Source organism: Microtus oregoni, unplaced genomic scaffold (assembly GCF_018167655.1).
Source record: "Microtus oregoni isolate MIOR12 unplaced genomic scaffold, Mior012 000118F_ref0000498, whole genome shotgun sequence".
Taxonomy (NCBI): domain Eukaryota; kingdom Metazoa; phylum Chordata; class Mammalia; order Rodentia; family Cricetidae; genus Microtus; species Microtus oregoni.
Genome location: NW_024544747.1, coordinates 1,304,633 through 1,323,831, shown reverse-complemented (window position 1 = coordinate 1,323,831; position 19,199 = coordinate 1,304,633). Strand labels below are relative to the sequence as shown.

The following is a 19,199-nucleotide window of genomic DNA, read 5'->3' as shown; positions in this document are numbered from 1 at the left end:
GTGATGGTCTGAATGGGATGTCTCCTGTAAGTAAGGCTTATCCATTTGATAATAACAATTGATGACTGTTGGGGAGAAATAGGAGATGTGACCTTGCTGGAAGCCTTGTGTCACTGGGGACAGACTCAGGTTTCAAAAGGCCTTCTGCTTGCAATTCAGGATGTGAGATCTCAGCTGCTGGTCCCATCCCCTGATGCCTGCTACCTCTGCTCCACTACCACGGACGTGAACCCTTTGCAACCATAAGCTGCAGAGGAAACTTCTGCAAGTTGCCTTTTCTCACAGCGGTACAACTGTAACTAATACAGCAGCTAGCTCAGCTCGTTCTTTGGGTTACCTGTGCACAGGCACTTAGGTTTCCAGGTATTCTTGATTGCAAACAGTACAGAAGGGACCTTGTACGCGTGCATTATTGTGAATGCCAGGAAGGGAAGAACTCACGGCAGGATGATGGACTGACTCATCTGGTTTTATTCATACATGTCAAAGCTGATGACATGCTTTTCTGAAAAGTTTTATTTTTTATTTTATGTGTATCTGTGAGTGCTTGCATATATATGTCTATGCACCGAAATTGAAGTTGCAGATAGTTCTGAACCTCCTTGTGGATGTTAGGAACTGAACTCAGGTCCTCTGCAAGAGCATCCAGTGCTCTTAACCATTGAGCTGCTTCTCCAGTCCTTGCCAGTGTAATTCTGAGATCTTTTGTTAACTTTTCCTGCAAGAGGAAGTGACAATCAATAACCCCAGCAGCAAAGGACAAGATTTGCTGCTTCCTCCACAGCCACCCACATGGAATGCTGCTAACATCAATTTTAGTCTTTGATGACTTGACAGGCACAAAAGGATCTCATTTCTGTTTTGCCGCTCTCTACTGAGGTATATAGTCTTGTCATGCAGCTTGGGTTGGTCTTCAGCTCACCATCCCTCACTGTCAGTTTCCGCAGAGCTGGGGTTATGGGCGTGGTCACCACACCAGCCTGGTGTCCTGCTTCAATCTTTTTCCCACAACAGTTTGAGTGGTGCTGAGCACTCCTTCAGGTTTGCAGCTAGTATTCCTTCTTACAGTGATATTCACTTTATTTATTCACTTAGTGTGTGTGTGTGTGCAAGTGTGCACACATGTAATGCCTTCAGGTACTCACCGAAGCTGGAGGGATTGGATCCCCTGGAGCTAGAGTTACAGGTAGGTGTGAGTCCCCTGACATAGGTGCTGGGAAATTAAGTAGGTGCTCTTAACCACTGAATCATTTCTCCTATCTCTCTACTATCATCATTATTATTTTTTGCAAGTAATCCAGTTCCAATTACTGGGGTTCAAATGTTAGCTTTTCTACATACTAGCCATTGAAGCCTGGACAAATGATTTTAATTAATGTTTTCTCTTCATATGGGGACAGTAATTGCATTTGGTGACACATACCTGTAATTCTAGCACTTAGGATACTGGGACAGGTCCATGAGGCCAGTCTGGGCTATATGGTGAGAGCCTGTCACAGAAGGTGTCATAGGTTATATCCTGTGGACAAAATGGCTCATCATGTCTGTAGCAGGCGCATGTGCACTAGGTACTAAGTAACCAGCAGCCCACATTCTTCATATCTGCTACACTCTTCTGGATCGTGGTTTCCAGGCAGAGAAATAGCCTGCTGTCAGTCACATTCCTCTTAGCCTTTGTCACTTGCTTCCTTTGTAAGAGGCATGTGCAGATTTTTCTGTGGGTGACTACCAGAGATTGAGTGTAGTACCACACGCACGCCGGTCAAGCATTCTGCTACTGAGCCACCTCGCCCAGTGGTCCACACAGAACGGTAAGTGGCTCTTAGTGTGATTAGATGCATTCACATTCCAAGATAAGAAAAAGGGATTTTTTTTCCTTTAAGAATCAGAAGACATGGGGCTGGAGAGATGGCTCAGCAGTTAAGAGCACTGGCTTCTATTCCACAGGTCCTCAGTTAACTCCCAGCACCCTTGTGGTGGCTCACAATCATCTGTAATGAGATCTGATGCCCTCTTCTGGCCTGCAGGCATGCATGTAGATCACTCATACACAAAATATTTTTTAAAAATTAAAACAAAGAATCATAAAATGCGCCTTTACATTGCTGGGCTATGAATAATAGCCGTAAATGTTTTCGCTACTTTGTGGGAGGAGCCACTGTGCCATGGGCCAGGTATCCAGGTCAGGATTCATGAACAGTAGGGCTAAGAACCTGGGTCCCCTGCTGTTGGTGGCTAGGCTCCTACGGGTGCTTAGCACAGATGTCGGAGGACAGGTGAAGTTTACACTTGGCTTGGCTTAATGTGAATGAGTGTGTGTGCGTGTGTGTGTATGTGTGCGCACACTCATGCTCTCTGTGTGTATATATAGCAGAATGCTGTCACTGAGATGGGCAGAGGACAATGAAGGGAAGAGTTTGTGGGGCTAAGACAGGGTCTAGGAAGGTGGTCTCTGTGAGGGCCAGCAGGAGCATGTGGGGTGTGTGTGTGTGTGTGTGGGGGTGTGTGTGTGTGTGTGTGTGTGTGTGTGTGTGCTTTCAGATGAACCACTAGACTGACCTCCCTTGGGGCAAGAATTTGATGGGCGGCTTCCAGGGCTGTGAAACCTGAGAGCGAGGGGGAGGGATGAGAATGGTGAGAGTCCTGCCTTCACCTGGCACGGAGTGGCCTCTCAGTTTGGCCTGGGAATGTAGGGGCAGGAGGAATCTAGCCAGCGCTGGAGCCTTTGAGAGTGTTCCAGGGAGGGGCAAGAGGCCGAGGGAAGACACGGTGCAGGCTCTGGAATGAGGAAATGTCTCTCAAGTCTGTGCATGGTGGTTACTGGGGGCTGAGGCCTGGCCTGACTGCACCTTTCTTCTTTGCAGTGTACTTCCCAGCTTTCTTGAGGCATTCGACCTGAGGGGGTTGAGGTCTGAGGAGAGCAGTGACTGTGTAGGTCACTGCACTAGCGGTGCCCTGCTAGGATGGCACAGCCCAGCTAGAGAAAGGGGAACTCTTGGTGTGGGCAGGACACAACCTTCGAAATTGGGGATGTAGTAGGGAGGGATGGCAGAGGGGGTACAGGGAGCCGAAGAATTGAGGATGCATTCTGAGGCGTGGGGGTCTGCTTGTCCAGGTTAGGAGTTTCTAACTGAGATCGCAAAGCAGGAGGAGAGGTCCATTCCCACCCTCCTTCACCCAGGACTCCCTGAAGACTCAGCTCACTGGGCAGGGCTAGAGGTAGGCCAAAGGCTGACCAGGCGAGTCTGGGAAAATGGGAGTGGGGAACACTCAGGGGCGTGATAAGTGTACTGGCACTGGCTGCTACACAGCCGGGCCAGACCTGGACCGTTAATTCCCTTCTTGGGTACAACCTGGTGGGCCTTTAAATAGGAAAATGGGGCAGGATGAGGAGAGTGTTTGGATGTGACTGGGAGCCAGGACACACAGATGGACATACACATGTGTTCAGTTGTGTATCCAGACCAGCATGCACAGACTCCATTCCTGTATGCACATATGCGTGTGTCTAGGAGTGTGAACACACAGAAGTGTACATACGGGCATCCCAGAAACCCATAAAGTGGTTTGAGCCGGGGGGCGTCAGAACTTGGGTGGAGTGGGCAGGGTGTACTGCAGTTAGGAAAACAGCAAAGAGGCTCATCACCGGGTCAGGTTATGCAAACTGAGCGTCAGATCTCTCCAGGAGCAGCAGGGCTGGGAGGAAGTGTCCTATAATGCCTTGGGCTTCCCTAGCCAGTGGGTGAGGGGTTTCAACTTTCTCAGCTGGAGCTTAAGTTTGTCCTTCACTTCCTTTTGTAGAACTTAGCTTCCCTGCTGGCCTCAGGAATCTGGGTATTCCCATCCCAGGCCTGCTCCAGGAAGCCTCCTTCCTCTACCAACTGTAAGGTGGTCTCTTAGAGACCCAGAGATTTCTGGACTGCGGGTGTCTGAGGCATCTGACACATGGGTGTCCCAGGATGGCGTTTGGCATTCTGCATACATTTCTGGCGTGGACAGAGAGCCTGGGCGGCGGCTGGAGGCGGCGCGAGGGCAGAAGGCGGCCCCAGAGCCCCTGACGGCAGAGAAAGGTGGCCAGTGGCCAGCCCCGCCCTGTCCCCACCTGTGTGTGCTCAGGGCCGGAGGAATAAAAGGTCGCAGTCTGCCTGAGGTCAGCCAGTTCTCGCTGCTCCTCGCCCGCCCGGTCCAGCCAGCCACGTCCAGCCGCTATGTCCATCCACTTTAGCTCTCTCTCCACCGCCTTCCCCGGCCGAGGTGCCCAGATGCGCCTGAGCTCGGGCCGTGCCGGTGGCTTTGGTAGCAGCAGCCTTTATGGCTTGGGCACCTCTAGGCCGCGCATGGCCGTGCGCTCTGCTTATGGAAGCCCGGTGGGCTCTGGCATCAGAGAGATCACTATCAATCAGAACTTGCTGGCGCCGCTGAGGCTGGACATCGACCCCACAATCCAGCAGGTGCGCCAGGAGGAACGTGAACAGATCAAGACCCTCAACAACAAATTTGCCTCCTTCATTGACAAGGTGAGACCGATGTGACACACCTCAGTCAGGCCCTAGCGGTTCTTAATGGCCACGCCTGCATCAGTCCTGCCCAAGGAGGCCTACTCGGTTTCTTTCCTTCAGTGTCTTGGGTGGGATCTTTGTAGAACTCTCCTAACACCCTCCTTCAGTGTCCAAGCTCCTTCTCTCCTCCAGTAGCTGTCCTGTGTACTTCCCTTTCCTCAAGGATTCTAAGGTCTGTCTATCTTCCTTTGTTTTCTGGTCTGAGATCTCTGGGGCTTTGGAGCCAGTGTGGTGCAGGGGCGAGGCTGGGAGCTCTGGAGGCCAAGGCCAGCAGTTAGTTCTTTTCTGCCTGGGTCCCTTTCCATGAGAGGAGGTTGTGGGGAGTCAGGAATGAGGTGGACTGTCCTTTTCCAATGAGAGAAAGATGTATCTGAGAATAAATGCTGGGGAGAGGGAGGTTCCTGCCCCACCCACCTGCCTGTTCCTCTACCTTCCTTTGCTGTAGGAGGTGAGGTCACCTCTGCCTTTGGAGATGGCCCAGTGGGGGATAGGGACTGGGCTGAAGGACCGTCAGCAGGAATCATTTTGTAGACAATGCTCCCTGGCTGTCCATTCCTACCACCCATGGCCTTCTCGGGACAAGAGAGGCAACTTGGGTCTCAGAGAAGGGGCCCCAGGAGAACTGAGGCCTTCAGTCCTGCCTGGCCCTCTGGCTAGGGCCAACTCCCCTGCCTCAGTGTCTTCCTTCCAACACTCATGCCTGTACTATTTTGTCCTAGAAATCCTTAGAAGTCCCCTCTCCTTTGGCTGCCCTAGATCTGGGCTCCTGCCTTGATGCTGGGCCGGACTGTCCTAATCCAAGTCCTGATTTTCCAGGCTGCTAGTTTTGAGGCAGCTCCTGTTGCCTTCCTCCTGTCTTCAGGCTGAGGGTTCCTTTTGGTCCTGGGATGGGAGTCAATGCTTCTTTTCCTTGGTTTGATCCTAGCATGCTGGAAAGAGTAGTTCCAGCCTGAAAGGAGGGGCAGTCCAGTCAACTGCCTAATACGCTCACCTGTGGTTTCAGAGAAGAAAGAGGCTACTAAAGGAGAGAGAGAGAGAGAGAGAGAGAGAGAGAGAATACCATTGAAGCCAAATTGGCTAGAAATGCTTATACACCACCAAACCAAGCTCGCCTTCTCCACATCTCACACTGAAGTAGGGTTCTGGAGAGGAGAAGTGAGCACTGGGAACCAACTGTGGGTGTGTGGGCTTTGATGGGTGGCTGCAGTGTTCAGCCCCTCAGGCGCCACCTCTTCCACACCCCTCCAGGTGCGCTTCCTGGAACAGCAGAACAAGATGCTGGAGACCAAGTGGGCCTTGCTGCAGGAACAGAAGTCAGCCAAGGGCAGCCAGCTTCCCCGAATCTTTGAGGCCCAGATTGCAGGACTGCGGCAGCAGCTGGAGACTCTGCAGCTGGATGGAGGCCGCCTGGAGGCGGAACTGCGAAGCACGCAGGATGTGGTGGAAGATTTCAAGAATAAGTAATGTCCCTGGGCGCCACTCGGAGGACCCCAGGCCTGGAACAGTGTGCCTTCCACTCATAGGCACTCTGCAAGCATCCCTGGTTCAGGGGTCAGAGTTCATAGCTGCCCACCACCAGAACTGCCTGAGCGATGTCCCTGCCCCACCTCTTCCTTTGCCTCCCAGGGAATGTTGTTGGGGCATTCTGTTCATTGTTTCCCCTTGCTTAGTCGAGAGAAATAGCACAGTCTACCCTGACAGTCCTGGTTCCTTCTGGGTGCCTGACTAAGCCCCAAGGCCTCAGGTGCCATAGGCAGAAGGTATCCCATGACAGAGGGCTTCAGAACTTGAAACCTTCACAGATTATTCTAGAGTAGAACAGCGTGCTTGCTTATTTATTTATTAGCAAATGAAGAATTGGAACCAGACAGTCTAAGGGACTTAGTCAAGATTGCATAGCAGGTCACAGGAAACTTGGTCTTGAATTTGGGTCCCTAACTCCCAGATGTGAGAAGGAAAGAAACAGATGGGAATGATGCTTTTGATTGACAGGGCAGGGCTCAGGACAGAACCAGGGAAGAGGCTGCCAGAGATAGGAAGCCTGGAGTTTGTGGACAAGCCTTTGAATGCCCTTGCGGCTCAATTTTTCCTCCCTGATCAGAAAGCAAAGTCTAAGGCTTGAGCTGGGCCCCACCCTGCCCCCTGCCCCTGGGCACTGGGGGCAACCAATGTGCTCTGTGGTTGGGTGACTAAGTCAGGCATACCAGCTCTGACCGGAGGAGAACAAACAGGACCTCCGGGGAGTGTCTCCCACCAGCTGCTTCCCTTGGGCTTGTGTCAACAGACTAATCTCACCGTGGGTAGAACCAGACAGGTGCAGGGCAAAGGGGCTCTGAGTAGCCAGCCACCCCTGCTGCCTGGGATTCAGCCGCACTAGATCGCCTCAGAGCATCTGGCTTCTGTGGAGCAGGCTGAGCTCCAGGCAGAGGGTGAATGGGAAGCTGGCAGCAGGCACAGGGAAGGGCATGGTGCTCTGAGAGCATCAGCCAGTGCATTTGGTGGCAGCAGCCCAGCAGCCCAGCAGCCCAGCACCAAGGTGGGGCATCAGGGAGCCTTGCAGATCTGTAGCTTCTGTGGGACTGACTTGCCACTCTGGATGCACGAATGTCCTGAGTCTGGGCTCCTGCTGGCAGAGGTCCTCCCCGAAACAGGTGCCAGCTCCTTGAGAGGAAGAGGGATTTGGGGGAAGAGATGTGGGCTACCACCCAGCGTGGGCGCTTCATATGTACTCTGTCTGTTTTCCCCGTTTGAACTTCCTCCGCGCACTTCAGGGGTGGGCGTGGCTAGTGGTCAAGGCAGGTGCAGTGGAGTCAGCTGCCCGGGCTCAGGCCAGGGCTTTGTCCCTTTGCAGCGTGATGACCCGGCCAGGTGACCTGCCTCCGTGCTTTCAGCTCTGACAATTACAGTACTATAGTGTAGGGCTGTTGGGAGGGGGAGTGAGTTATCCCACAGGAAGTGCATGCCACTAAACATGCACTTTAGGCCCCATTAAACAGCCCCCAAGCCTGGCTCTGCTTGCTTTCCCCACCGGTAGATACAGTCTTTGGCTTCTAATTCCCATACATTTCCTGAGCCCCTTCCCTCCATGCTGAGATGCGAAGACTTGGGACTATCTGCATGGAAGTAAGAGAAATTAGGTTTTGTAACTGTGCTACCTGCTGTCTCAGGTGTGCCACTGAGTGTTGTGTGTGACTGGTCCGAGGCAAAGCTGGGCCGTCCCCATGCCCCTCTCTGGTTGCAGGTATGAAGAGGAAATCAACCGGCGCACAGCTGCTGAGAACGAGTTTGTGTTGCTGAAGAAGGTGAGGGGCAGAGGCGCTGGGGCTGTCTCATACCCAGGGTGGTACCAGGGCCCTTAGGGCCTTTATACCCAGGGCTAGGTCTGTGGTCAAGGCCTGCCTTTGACTAAACAGAAGGGAATGATGAGTTTGGGGAAGTCTCAGTCACATAGGGTAGGACAACCTGTGTCCACATGCCCTATGTTCATGTATGCTTGTATGTGCACTCCCCACCGTGTGTGTGCACATGTATGCATGCGTGCACCTGTGCACATGTACATCTCTAATGGGCAAATAGAGTTGTTTCCAGACCTTTAGGGTTAGAACTAAGACAAAAGATAGAAGTTTGAGAGGGAGGCCGTAGGATCATCTAAGGAAGTGTCTTTTGGGGGTCAGAACTTTTACCCCAGACCTCAGGGCTCCTGGGTGGTCTCAGATGTTTGCAGAATGAACAATGATCTGTCTTGAGTCAGGATGAGCTCCCTGTTCCTGAAGGTGTGTAGGTGGTCTTTGGTAAGCCTGGAAGTGTCTCAGAGGGTTTGTGCTAACTGCCTTTAGAATCCCCAAGTCCAAACCCTCTCACCAAGCAGCTCTGTATGCAGACCTTGCTGCAGGTGTACTGCCTGGCCACAGAGCGGGCCCTTGAAGACCCACGAGGTCAGCCCAGAGAGTGTAGGTGGAAGAGTGCGATGGCTTTCTCCACTGTCAGCTCGACTGGGCTTTGATCAGCTAGGAGTTGGATATGGCAGTACAGACCTTTAATTCTAGCTTGGCTGAGGTAGAGGATTGCAAGGCTGAGGCCAGTGTGGACTACATAGTGCATCCCAGGCTAGCCCGGGCCACATAGTAAGAATCTGATTTTTAATTATTATTACTGTTAATCACTTGCAACATTGGTGAGGTGCACTTCTGGGTGTATCTGAGAGGGTATCTCCAGAGAAGGGTAACTGAGGGAGGAAGCTAGGGCCCTGGGCAGAATAAAAGGGATGGACAGAGAGAGACATAGACAGGGAGGTATGTAGATGGATGAATGAATGGATGGATAGGTAGGTAGGTAGGTAGGTAGGTAGATCGATGATAGATAGACAGACAGACAGACAGAAAGAGTGAGCCAGAGCCAAAAGAGCATCAGAATTTCCTCCCTCTGCTTCTTTCTGGTCAGCTGTCAGTCATGATGTGAGCTGCCGTGTCTTCCAGGCTTTCTCTGCTCTGACAAACTGAGGCTTCTGAAACCCAGAGCCTAGACAAATCTTTCCTCCCTTACATTGTTTGGGCTGACATTTTGGTCACAGTGATGTAAAAGCACTGACAGAAGCTCGTCTCCCACCTGGGCTGTGACCTGCGCTCCCTGGCCTCGGAGTTGCCCAGTGTTTCCAGTGAAGGTGGCTGGCTGAAGTTGCTCATCATTAGGAGGGTGAAGGGATCTGAATGACTGACGCTCTGCTCTTACACGGATGGAGAAGAGGAGGTGTTCAGTGTGACTCTTCCCACAGCCAGGATGTCTGAGCCAGGGTTGTATCCATACCATGAAGCCTTTGGGACCTGGTCACATGTTTGGTGTGGGGCTCAGGGTGGGGAGGTAATGCTGGTTGTGGAGAGGCTGGAAATGTGACCGATCCAGCAACCTGCAGGGCCAGCGAGCAAGTTTCCGGGGAGGCAGCGGTATTGTCCTGAAATATCGGGCAGGATTGACAGACTTGGTCTCATCTCTCCTGGCTGTTGAGGACACGGTGTCACTATCCTGTCTTGAGGACGTGGTCTCTCTCTCTCTCTCTCTCTCTCTCTCTCTCTCTCTCTCTCTCCTGTCTTGAGGATGTGCTGTCACTCTCTCTATCCTGTCTGTCCACCCCAGGATGTGGATGCCGCCTACATGAACAAGGTGGAGTTGGAGGGCAAGGTGGATGGTCTGAATGATGAGATCAGCTTTCTCAAGACCCTTAATGAGATGGTGAGTTCCAGGGTGGGTGGCGTGCCATCGTCTAGCCTTAGAAAGGAGCCCCACTGACCATCATCTGGCAGGGGTTGGGCCAAGGCTAGTACCCTGACGGGACCTCACAGGAGGAGCTGCTGTGTGCACCGTATTTTCTCTTTCTCTCTTCTAATCCTACCAGATTCTGTGTTTGAGATGCCAGAAGCCAGGGTGGGCAGAACTAATCAGCCTGTTCTGGGGCCTCACTGGCTTCTCCCCACTCCAGCTTCTTTCTCTTTTCCTTGGGTGGGTTCCAGTGTGGTGTGCAATAGGGTGGGTCATGTCCCAGACATGCAGCCCAGTGTCCTCTCTGGTCCCTGCAGGAGTTAGAAGAGCTGCAGTCCCAGATCTCAGACACATCCGTGGTGCTGTCCATGGACAACAGCCGCTCCCTGGACTTGGATGGCATCATTGCCGATGTCAAGGCCCAATATGAGGCGATGGCCAAAAATAGCCGGGCTGAGGCTGAAGCCTGGTACCAGACCAAGGTGTGTGGCCCTTTGGGGACATCTTTCCTCCTCCTGCTAGACTCTGGGTGGCAGCCCCGTCTCTCCTCATCGTGTTTCCAGTCTTCGGGACCTGGCAGGCACCAGTGACTGAGAACATGGTGTGCTCGAGTTCAGGATAAGAAGGAGCCAAGGCTAGTTCCCTGCCTTAGGCCTGAACCCAGGCTGATGGGGCACAGGAAGAGCAATGAGACATACATTGAGAATGGCTCAGTGTCAGTGCTGATCAGGTGGGACACACGTGCACGGGGCTAGGCAGCGTCTTAGGTCTTCTGTCACCCCACGTGTCTAATCCACAGAACAGCCCTGTTTCTGGGCACTGCTGTGATTGCCATTCTAAACATGAGGCCCAGAGAGGTTAAGTCAGTTTTCCAGCTCACACAGCTGGTAGGAGAAGAGCGGGTACTAGCTCTTGAAGTGCAGTGTTCCAGGAACAGGAGGCTTAATTGTTACTATAGAGTCAAAACAGCTGAGGGCAATCTGCTAAAGACATGGGAGAGACATGGGCTAAACCAGTGTCACTGAAGGAAGTCAGAAGCCAGGTTTGAGGGGCGCAAAGGGTGTGGAGCCCAGCAGTGTGCATAGATAGAGAAGTATAGGCCTGGACTCCTGCTCTCAGATCCTGGTTAGGAGGGGACAGAGACTGCCCTGTAGTTTGACCTTTTGGGATTGTGAATGTGGGGGCCTGGGTGGTAGTGGTGGCTGAGGGGTGACCATCTTTCCTGGGAATGTAGCTGCGAGAGGCTGTCTGTGGGTGGAGAGAAGGCCCTGGTGGTTGGCAGTGATGGCCCACCCTGCCATCATTGTGTTCGCGACCTTTCAGTTTGAGACCCTCCAGGCACAGGCCGGGAGGCACGGAGATGACCTCCGCAACACCCGGAATGAGATTGCGGAGATGAACCGCACCATCCAGAGGCTGCAGACTGAGATTGACGCCGTGAAGAACCAGGTGGGGACCTGCCCTTCTGCTGCCTTATCCCTGCTTTTTGGGTGAGAGGCAGCTAGCCAGCTCAAGGTCAGGGTGAATCTGGGAGGCCTGGGCCCAGGTGGGTGTAGCTCACATCTCAGGCCTACCTGATGGAAAACTTTTGGCCAGGGCCTGGGCTGGGTTGACAGTAAGAGTCATGGCTGGGCATGGAGCCAGTGGAAGGAAGCTCAGGACACTGAGCACTCTGCTTGCCCCTAACTCTGGGCTCACAGTGCATCCGTCAGAAATCCTTACGTGTCCCACCCTGTCTTCAGTCTGGACCACACCCTTTTCTCCTTTTACTCAGGCCATGCTAGCCTGCTTCCTAAATCTTCCTTCACCTAGCATTCATGCTCCAAGGGTCTCAATCCTGTGATTCTCCCAGCTCTGTCCAGGGATTTGGCTTTATCGTTTCTGGGACTTAGGACCAGAGTCCCCTTGTGGGGACTGGCATCTTCAAACCCCCAGCCACCCACTAGCAGCCACCGGAAGGGCTTTGAAGCACCTTCTACTGTCTGCAGTGTTCGAGGTTATTAAATTATTGGCTGTCTTCACCCCACTGGAATTGCATATTCCTTGAGAGTGGAAGCCACTGGTCCTGTCTTCTGGAGCCTGTCATGCCATAGGGACAGAAGTCTCAAAGGAGAGTCTGAGAGCACATGTACTTTATTGGAAGCTGGAATGGGGGTGTCAATGAGGGAAGGGTCCCCTGAGGGACTGAGGTGCTAATGTGGTCATGACAGTGCAGCCTGAGCAGGCGTCCGCAGCGCGGGTGGGCAGAGGATGCATGCCGCGGTCTCAGCAAACGTTTCACTGAGCTGCGGTCGGAAGGTAGAGTGGTTTACCCAGGAAGAGCCTTCTCTGAGCCCTGTAGGTGGGTTATACACAGGGCAGCTGCTGCCTTCTGGCTTGGATGTAGAACTGTGAGTCACCCAGGGAAGCAGACCGACTTCTTGGTCAGAACAGGAGGCTCAAGATAATGAATGGTCTTTCCTCAGACCGTAGCCTTCACCACATCCACCAGCTTTCTCAGACGGCAATCACCACCGAGGGCTTCAAAGGACTGGGGTGGTCTCTAGAGACAGGGGCTGCCCTGCCTGTCTCAGGGGACATTAGTGTGAGAGGACTCCACTGACTGGTGTCCATGGAGGAGAGAAGTGGCGACTTCAGCTGAAGGAAGAAGCCCCTAGGATGGAGAGGGATCCTCGTAACAGGCAGAGACACCCTGGGCTGGAGTGTGGGGGATGGGAGAGGGAGGCAGCTTTTGTTAGTGGTTGTGTTAGCCAGCGATCTACCCTTTGTGTAAAACACTGCAGAGAGCCAATTTAGAGGAGAAAAGAGTTGCTTCGGCTCACGGTTTCAGTGCCTGGTTTAAGCGTCGTCACTTTGCGTAGATGGCTATGTGGATCATGGTGTGTGTGTGGGTGGATGGTTGTACAGAATTCCTCATCTTACCTCAGCCAGAGTGCAGGGTTCCTCACCCCTTCATGGACATGTCGCCAAGTGCCCTCAGTTCCTTCCACTAACCCCATCCCCTAATGGTTCTACCTCCTCCTGATAAACACCATCGGCTGGGGACCAAAGCTTCACACATGGGCCCTTGATGTCCATTCATGACCTAAACTGTGATAGTGGGGGAAGTGCCCAAAGGCGGGGAAGCCCTAACGCCCATAGTAAGTGGTAGCTGCCCTCAGCAGACACCAGCCTGTGGGAACTATGCCTCATCCCCCTTACCCTTACCGTATTCCGGTGGGATAGATACTGATACTGGCAGAGCCAGCATCAGATCCTAAACATTGGCTCCTCATATCCTTGGGTCTAACCTTCAGGATTCCCTGGCGTTTGGGGTAGCAGGCAGGGCCAGTGAAGCCATCTCAAGCAAGACGGACAGGAGCATCATGGTTTGGTAGGAAGGTAGTGGCCAGCTGTTCCCTCTGCTCATAGTCTCACTACCACCCACAGCGTGCCAAGCTGGAGGCCAGCATTGCTGAGGCTGAGGAGCGCGGGGAGCTAGCACTCAAAGATGCTCATGCCAAGCAGGAGGAACTGGAGGCTGCCCTGCAGCAGGCCAAGCAGGACATGGCGCGGCAGCTGCGGGAATACCAGGAGCTCATGAATGTCAAGCTGGCCCTGGACATCGAGATCGCCACCTACAGGAAGCTGCTGGAGGGCGAGGAGAGCCGGTGAGAGATGCAGGCTGAGCAGGAGGTCCTGGGGGATCAGTAAGGTCTGGCTTTGTTATTAATACACCCACAGGCATCTACTAGGTGCCCGCCCTCTGCAGGATATAGGGTGGGAGGGACAGGGTGCCCAAAGCCCCTGATTGCTGCTTAGCCCCGTAGAAAACTTTCTTCTGGATGGAAAAGCCATGTGGTAAGTCCCTTCTTAAGTAGGGCCATTAGCAGTGTTGGAATTTAAAAAGTGGCGGGTGAGAGAAAGATACCAAGCAACAGAGTTCATGTGGAGGGGTTTCTATAAAGGGAATGTAAAAAGAGGGAAGGGGAGGTGGGGACAGCCTCTAGGGACAGAAACAGCAGAAGAGAAGAGAGAAACAGAGAGTGGAAAGAGAGAGAGAGAGAGAGAGAGAGAGAGAGAGAGAGAGGAGGTGGACAGGGTTCTTTTAAAAGGGAGCATAGTGAATGGGCACAGGAGGGGTTCTAGTGACTGCAGCTGAGGACAAATCCTGTCTGAACTCCAAGGTCAGGCCAATACAGATGCCTTAATACTAACAAGCAGAGCTTTTAAAAAATGATTTATTTCTTGGTATGGTGCATGTGTCTGGTGTATAAGTACATGTGTGCGCAGGTTCCCACATCCAAGCTGATGCTTGGAGGTCAGAGGAGGATGCCAGTGTCCTGCTCCATGTTGCCTTGTTTTGAGACAGGGTCTTCTATGGAACCTAGAGCTAGGCTGGTGGCTAGATAGCTCGTGATCATCCTGTCTCCCACCTGCTCCCCCATAGCACTAGGGTCACAGGCACATGTGAGGCCACACCTGGCTTTTTATGTGGGTTTTGGGGATTCAAATGCAGGTCTCAGCAGCTCCTAGCAGGGCTCTCCTACTGATCCTCAGCAAATTTTCAGTGAGGCAGGTCTGGAGCGTTGCCTCCAGGGTCTGCAGAAGGACAAGCTGTGGTTCAGTCACCTGAGGGACAGAGCTGTGTGCAGCTGAGGGCTGCTGATTGCTGCCCATGAACATGCTAGGCAGCTTTTCATGGCTACCCGGGCTCACCATGTGGCACTCAGTGTGCTAGGAGCATTTTCTCTGTCCCCAGAGCTGTGTGCATAGTCACCTGCAGTGATGGGGAAGGCTGGCAGGGGCTGGGCTGACTTCCTGCAGGATAGAGCACCTCAGTCTGAAGTTGCTTTTGTTCTTAGAGGCTGCAGGGACTATTCCTTCCGGGGCCATAAAAAATTTTGTCCTGGAGAAGGTTAGGGTTTGGAGAGGTGAGAAGCAACCATGCTGGGAAAGCATGGGAGTAGCCTCGTTAGAATCCAGCATAGAGGCAGATAATATTTAAGCCATGTTTCTGCCCTCAGGGGGGAAGTGCTTTCACCGTGGAGATAAACACATGCAAAGGGAGAGATCAGAAACCAGGATCTTTAGCTTTATTTCTTTATTTGCTCATTTATTTATTTATTATATTTGCTTGCTTGCACTTATTAAAAAACAAACTAGTTTAGAAAAAAAATTTATATTGTGTGTGTATGTGTGTGTACACACATGCCACAGTGTGTATATGTGTGTACCCACATGCTACAGTGTGTGTGTGTGTGTGTGTGTGTGTGTGTGTGTGTGTGTGTGTGTGTAAACGCTACAGTGTGTGTGGAGGTCACAGTTTTGGTGAGTAGGTTCTCTCCACTGTGTGATGGGACACAGGTTGTCAGGCTTGGTGGAAAGCTCTCATACCTGTAGAGCTGTCATCCTGGTTCCAGGAACTTACAATATTTAAATGCTAAGTTCACTGGAGAACTTTTTCTCTTCTAAGCTGTGTGCGTAGGTAAGATGAATGGAGCAGACCAGAAGGTAGGGGTGTGTGGGGGCAGGGCAGGAGTGGGGGAATGTTGAGGCAGAAAGCCTGGGTGGTAGGAAGACGGGGGGGGGGGGGCATGGTTGAGAATGTAGGCCAGAGGTAAAAGAGGGTCTGTGCACCCTATTTAGTGTTCTTTATTACACTGTTTATACGAACATTTATTTAACCACCTGACTTCTTTGTGAGAAGAAGAACTGAACATCAGAGGCCTCTGGAAGACAGGCTGCCACACAGGATGTCACACAGACTGTCATACAGGCTGTCCCACAGGCTGTCCCACAGGATGTCACACAGGCTGTCACACAGGCTGTCCCAGGCTGTCACATGCTGTCCCAGGCTGTCCCAGGCTCTCCCACAGGCTGTCCCACAGGCAGCTGCATCTGAGAGGCCTCTCTGAACCTTCCTTTCTACACCGGGGCCCTGATTCTTCCTGTTTTAAATCCCTTAATCCCTTTAACTTTTCCTTGACATTTCAGGGACTGTGGCTCTGAAACTTTCATAATTGTTTTGAGTTTGTATTCTTTGAGATACAATGTTACAAATATAGTCACAAAGTCAATATATACTTGGAATGGAAGAGCAAATCAGTCACTGTAACTTGGACATCAGGCCTGTTCCCAGCGTGCCTTTTAGACAGTGCCCTGGAATTGCTGCTTGGTGGCACCCAGCCCTTGGCAGCTCCAACTTCTAGCAGTCTCCGCCATTGGTCTAGCATCCTGGAAGCATCCCGAAAACCTGACCCTTTCCCACCTTCACTGTGAGGCTGCTGAGGCCAGTGGATCCCCCTTCCCCTCCCCATCAAAGTAAGGTATCTGCCCCCCTGCCAAGCAACTGAACCCCAAGGCCAAGATCTTGGTGACAATGGGACTATGAGTCACCAAACAAACACACCCAGCTCTCTCAGATTTTGAATTTCCACTGCAAGACCTGTTTGAGGCCCACGGGGCGGCTGAAAGCCACCCCGCCTTCCCCTACCCTCTCGGTCCTGGCTGGAGCCAAAGTCAGTCAACAATTCATTAATTATTTCAGCATCTATTAAGTAATTGCTAGTTCTAGGCCTGCGCTATGGGCTGGACACAGGAGTCTGTAAGCAGCAGCCCATTTTGAGAACTTCTGGTGAGGAAGGGCAGGCCTGCTCACAACTAATGAGTGTGGTAATCGTTTCCCGAGCCCTGGGTGTTTGGAGCTCATAGGGACAGAGCATGCTGCAATATTCACAAACAAACCTGTCACCTTGGTTCTGGAGGTAGGCCCCGTCTAGAGGTGGGATACGAACACCCTGGAACTTTGATGCAGGCCGTGTAGTTGATTGGGAACGGGGACTAAGTGGGACTCTTCACTCCTACTCCTCAGTGATTGTGAAACAAGGCTAAAGATGAGCTGGGAACAAGAAGGGAGGGATGGAGATTCTGCTTGGCCTCTGGAGGCTGGTGCCTGGCAGTGCTAGCTCTGCCCTGAGGTGAGAGCCACCCTTACAGATATGTGCTCTTCTCACAGGTTGTCTGGAAGTGGAATCGGCCCTGTGAACATCTGTAAGTTCTTGGCTACTCCCCCACCCCCCGCAGTGCCAGCTGTGAAGACTTAGATTGGCTCAAGAGCCCCGACTTGTGGAGTTAGGAGCTTCCCCTTCCACACACAGTTCTGGCAGGTTCCATGGAACTCATATCCACCCAGCTCAGGGGCCCAAAGCAAGAATGCAAAGGGGAGAGTAGAGGGAAGCCGGGCGAGGAACGGCTTTGAGACCCTGGGGAGGGCCCCACCGCTGTAAGAAGTTTCTTTTAGGCTGTGGGGCCTTGTTAGAGAAGGGAGGCAGGGCAAGGAGGGGGGTGGCTGTGGCAGGAAGGTGGGCTGGGAGAAGGGTGGGCTCCCTGGGCAGGGGTGTGTGCACTAATCAGACCCTCTCCTCTTACAGCTGTAGTGAATTCCACTGGGGGCAGTGGCAGCAGGCTCGTCTTCGACGGAACCATGGGGAGCAATGCTCTGAGCTTCTCAAGCAGTGGAGGGCTTGGGGGCCTCAAGGCCCATTCCATCAGGACCACATCTACCTCACGCAGGAGTCCCCACAACTGAGTACATATAACCAAGCTTGTGGGCTTGGAGAGTCTCCACAGCCCTTTGCCCACTTACAGGACCCCTCCTGCTTCAAGTCCCTGTCCCACACACAGGACCCCTCCTGTTCCACGTCCCTGTCCCACACACAGGCCCGCTTCTGCTCCACGTCCCTGTCCCACACACAGGCCTGCTCCTGCTCCACGTCCCTGTCCCACACTCAGGACCCCTCCTGTTCCACGTCCCTGTCCCACACACAGGCCCGCTCCTGCTCCACGTCCCTGTCCCACACACAGGCCCGCTCCTGCTCCACGTCCCTGTCACAAGACAGAATACGGTCTGAAACTGCTGTTGGTTTTAGTAAAGTTCTCCTCTGAGCGACCTTCCCTTGCGGCCAGGACTGATGTGCACAGGGAGCAGAGGGTATGGCATGCTCAGGACTGGGGTTCAGACTGATAGGGGTGTGGCTCCAAGGTGCTTAACCCCTACCCAGGGTGCCACCTAGGCCCCTGTCCAGGCTGGCATTGGTTCCAGTGCCTCTCCCGAGGGCGTCCAAGGCCTCAGGGAACAGGTGGCAGCAGGTGGGTGTTGAGGAATGCCATCCTTGTCAATTCCTGGGGCCGAGGACTATGTTCTGATACTTTTGAGGGGTTCCTCTGCAACTGAGATTCCCCAGGGGTGACGCCTGGGGGTGACAGAGGAAGGTCTGGTACAGCAGGGGTCTCAGAGCCTAGGCTGTGGATAGAGAGCCTGAGCCTGGATCCCTGATGAAGGAATGGCTGTGTCTAGATACCTAGGGAGGGAGGAGGGGACCTCTGTCGGGGGCCTCCAAATGTCTGGGTCTCTGCTGTAGAACTTCAGGTGTTTCTGCATTGAGAGTTTTGGTCCCAGGCATGAGGGGGCACTGGGGCTGGTTTGAGGTCTCCAAGTGTGGGGTCCTCAGGGTAGGGTGGGAGCAGCATAAGGTGGTTGTAATAAAGCCTCAAAGGACAGCAGGGAGTGGGTGAGCACAGGGGACAGGATGGAGACCATCATCAAGGGTGTGTTGACTTCTGAGGAGTCTGTGATTTGGCCCCATGAGCATGGGGTTTTGAACTGGGGTATGGTATGAACAGGACATGGAGTGGGCCACTGGTGTCTTAGAGCTATGAGTGGTGCAGTCCTCATCCAGGGTAGAGTCTGTCTCTCAGTGCCTTGTGATTCCTTGTATATGGGTTTGGGGCCTACCAACTCATCCCCTGTGTCTTGAGCACCATGCTGTGCAGAGTGGGTAAGAATCCAGAGACAACCCTCCTCCCTGGCTTAGGACTGGTTGGTTGGTGCAGGCAAACCAGCAGGGAGTGGAGACACTGGCACAAAACACCACACACCCTTGCATCGCAGCAGCCTTTATTGAAACACAGATGGGGGCACTCCAGAAGGCAAGGCACCCACAGACAGAACCGGAAAGTGGAATCAGAGTCCCCATCCCATCAGCCCTCACGAGGGCAGTTCGCTTCTGCACAGGCAGGGGAGGCCTAGAGCAAATATGGAGTCTTTGAAATGTGTAAAGGCGTCAGGAACAGCAAGACCAAAGCTCCCTAGCCAGGAGCTGTAGGTAGCAGGAATCCCCAGAGAGCAGACTGTTTTCTGGGAGGCAACCCAAAGAATATGGATAGAGCATATTGCCCCAAGGAAGGCAGTCAGTCAGGGAGGTGACCAAACACAACCAATGATAGGCAGGTGCTTGCTGTGTCTGGGGCCACCTGGGGCCAGAAATGGGAGCTTCTTGGGCAGGGTTCCCTCTGGTGCTTTAGTTTTTGCAGGAAAGCCTGGGTGATTAGGACTGTGCCTTGACC

The 19,199-nt window shown here is 53.0% G+C and overlaps 1 protein-coding gene across 2 annotated transcripts; it reads left to right on the top strand.

Annotated features, from left to right (window-relative positions):
• The first annotated feature begins 4,151 nt into the window (after window positions 1-4,151).
• Window positions 4,152-17,737, top strand: Krt7 (keratin 7). 2 transcript variants are annotated; one of them, XM_041645970.1, is made up of 9 exons: window positions 4,152-4,517; window positions 5,808-6,019; window positions 7,801-7,861; window positions 9,690-9,785; window positions 10,130-10,294; window positions 11,136-11,261; window positions 13,320-13,462; window positions 16,810-16,844; window positions 17,225-17,737. In XM_041645970.1, the coding sequence occupies exons 1-9, from the start codon at window positions 4,209-4,211 to the stop codon at window positions 17,380-17,382; spliced, it is 1,305 nt and encodes a 434-aa protein (XP_041501904.1). In that variant the 5' UTR covers window positions 4,152-4,208; the 3' UTR covers window positions 17,383-17,737. The 2 variants fall into 2 exon arrangements, with proteins under 2 accessions (XP_041501904.1, XP_041501903.1); XM_041645969.1 differs by having other exon boundaries at window positions 4,154-4,517; window positions 13,242-13,462.
• The last annotated feature ends 1,462 nt before the right edge of the window (window positions 17,738-19,199 follow it).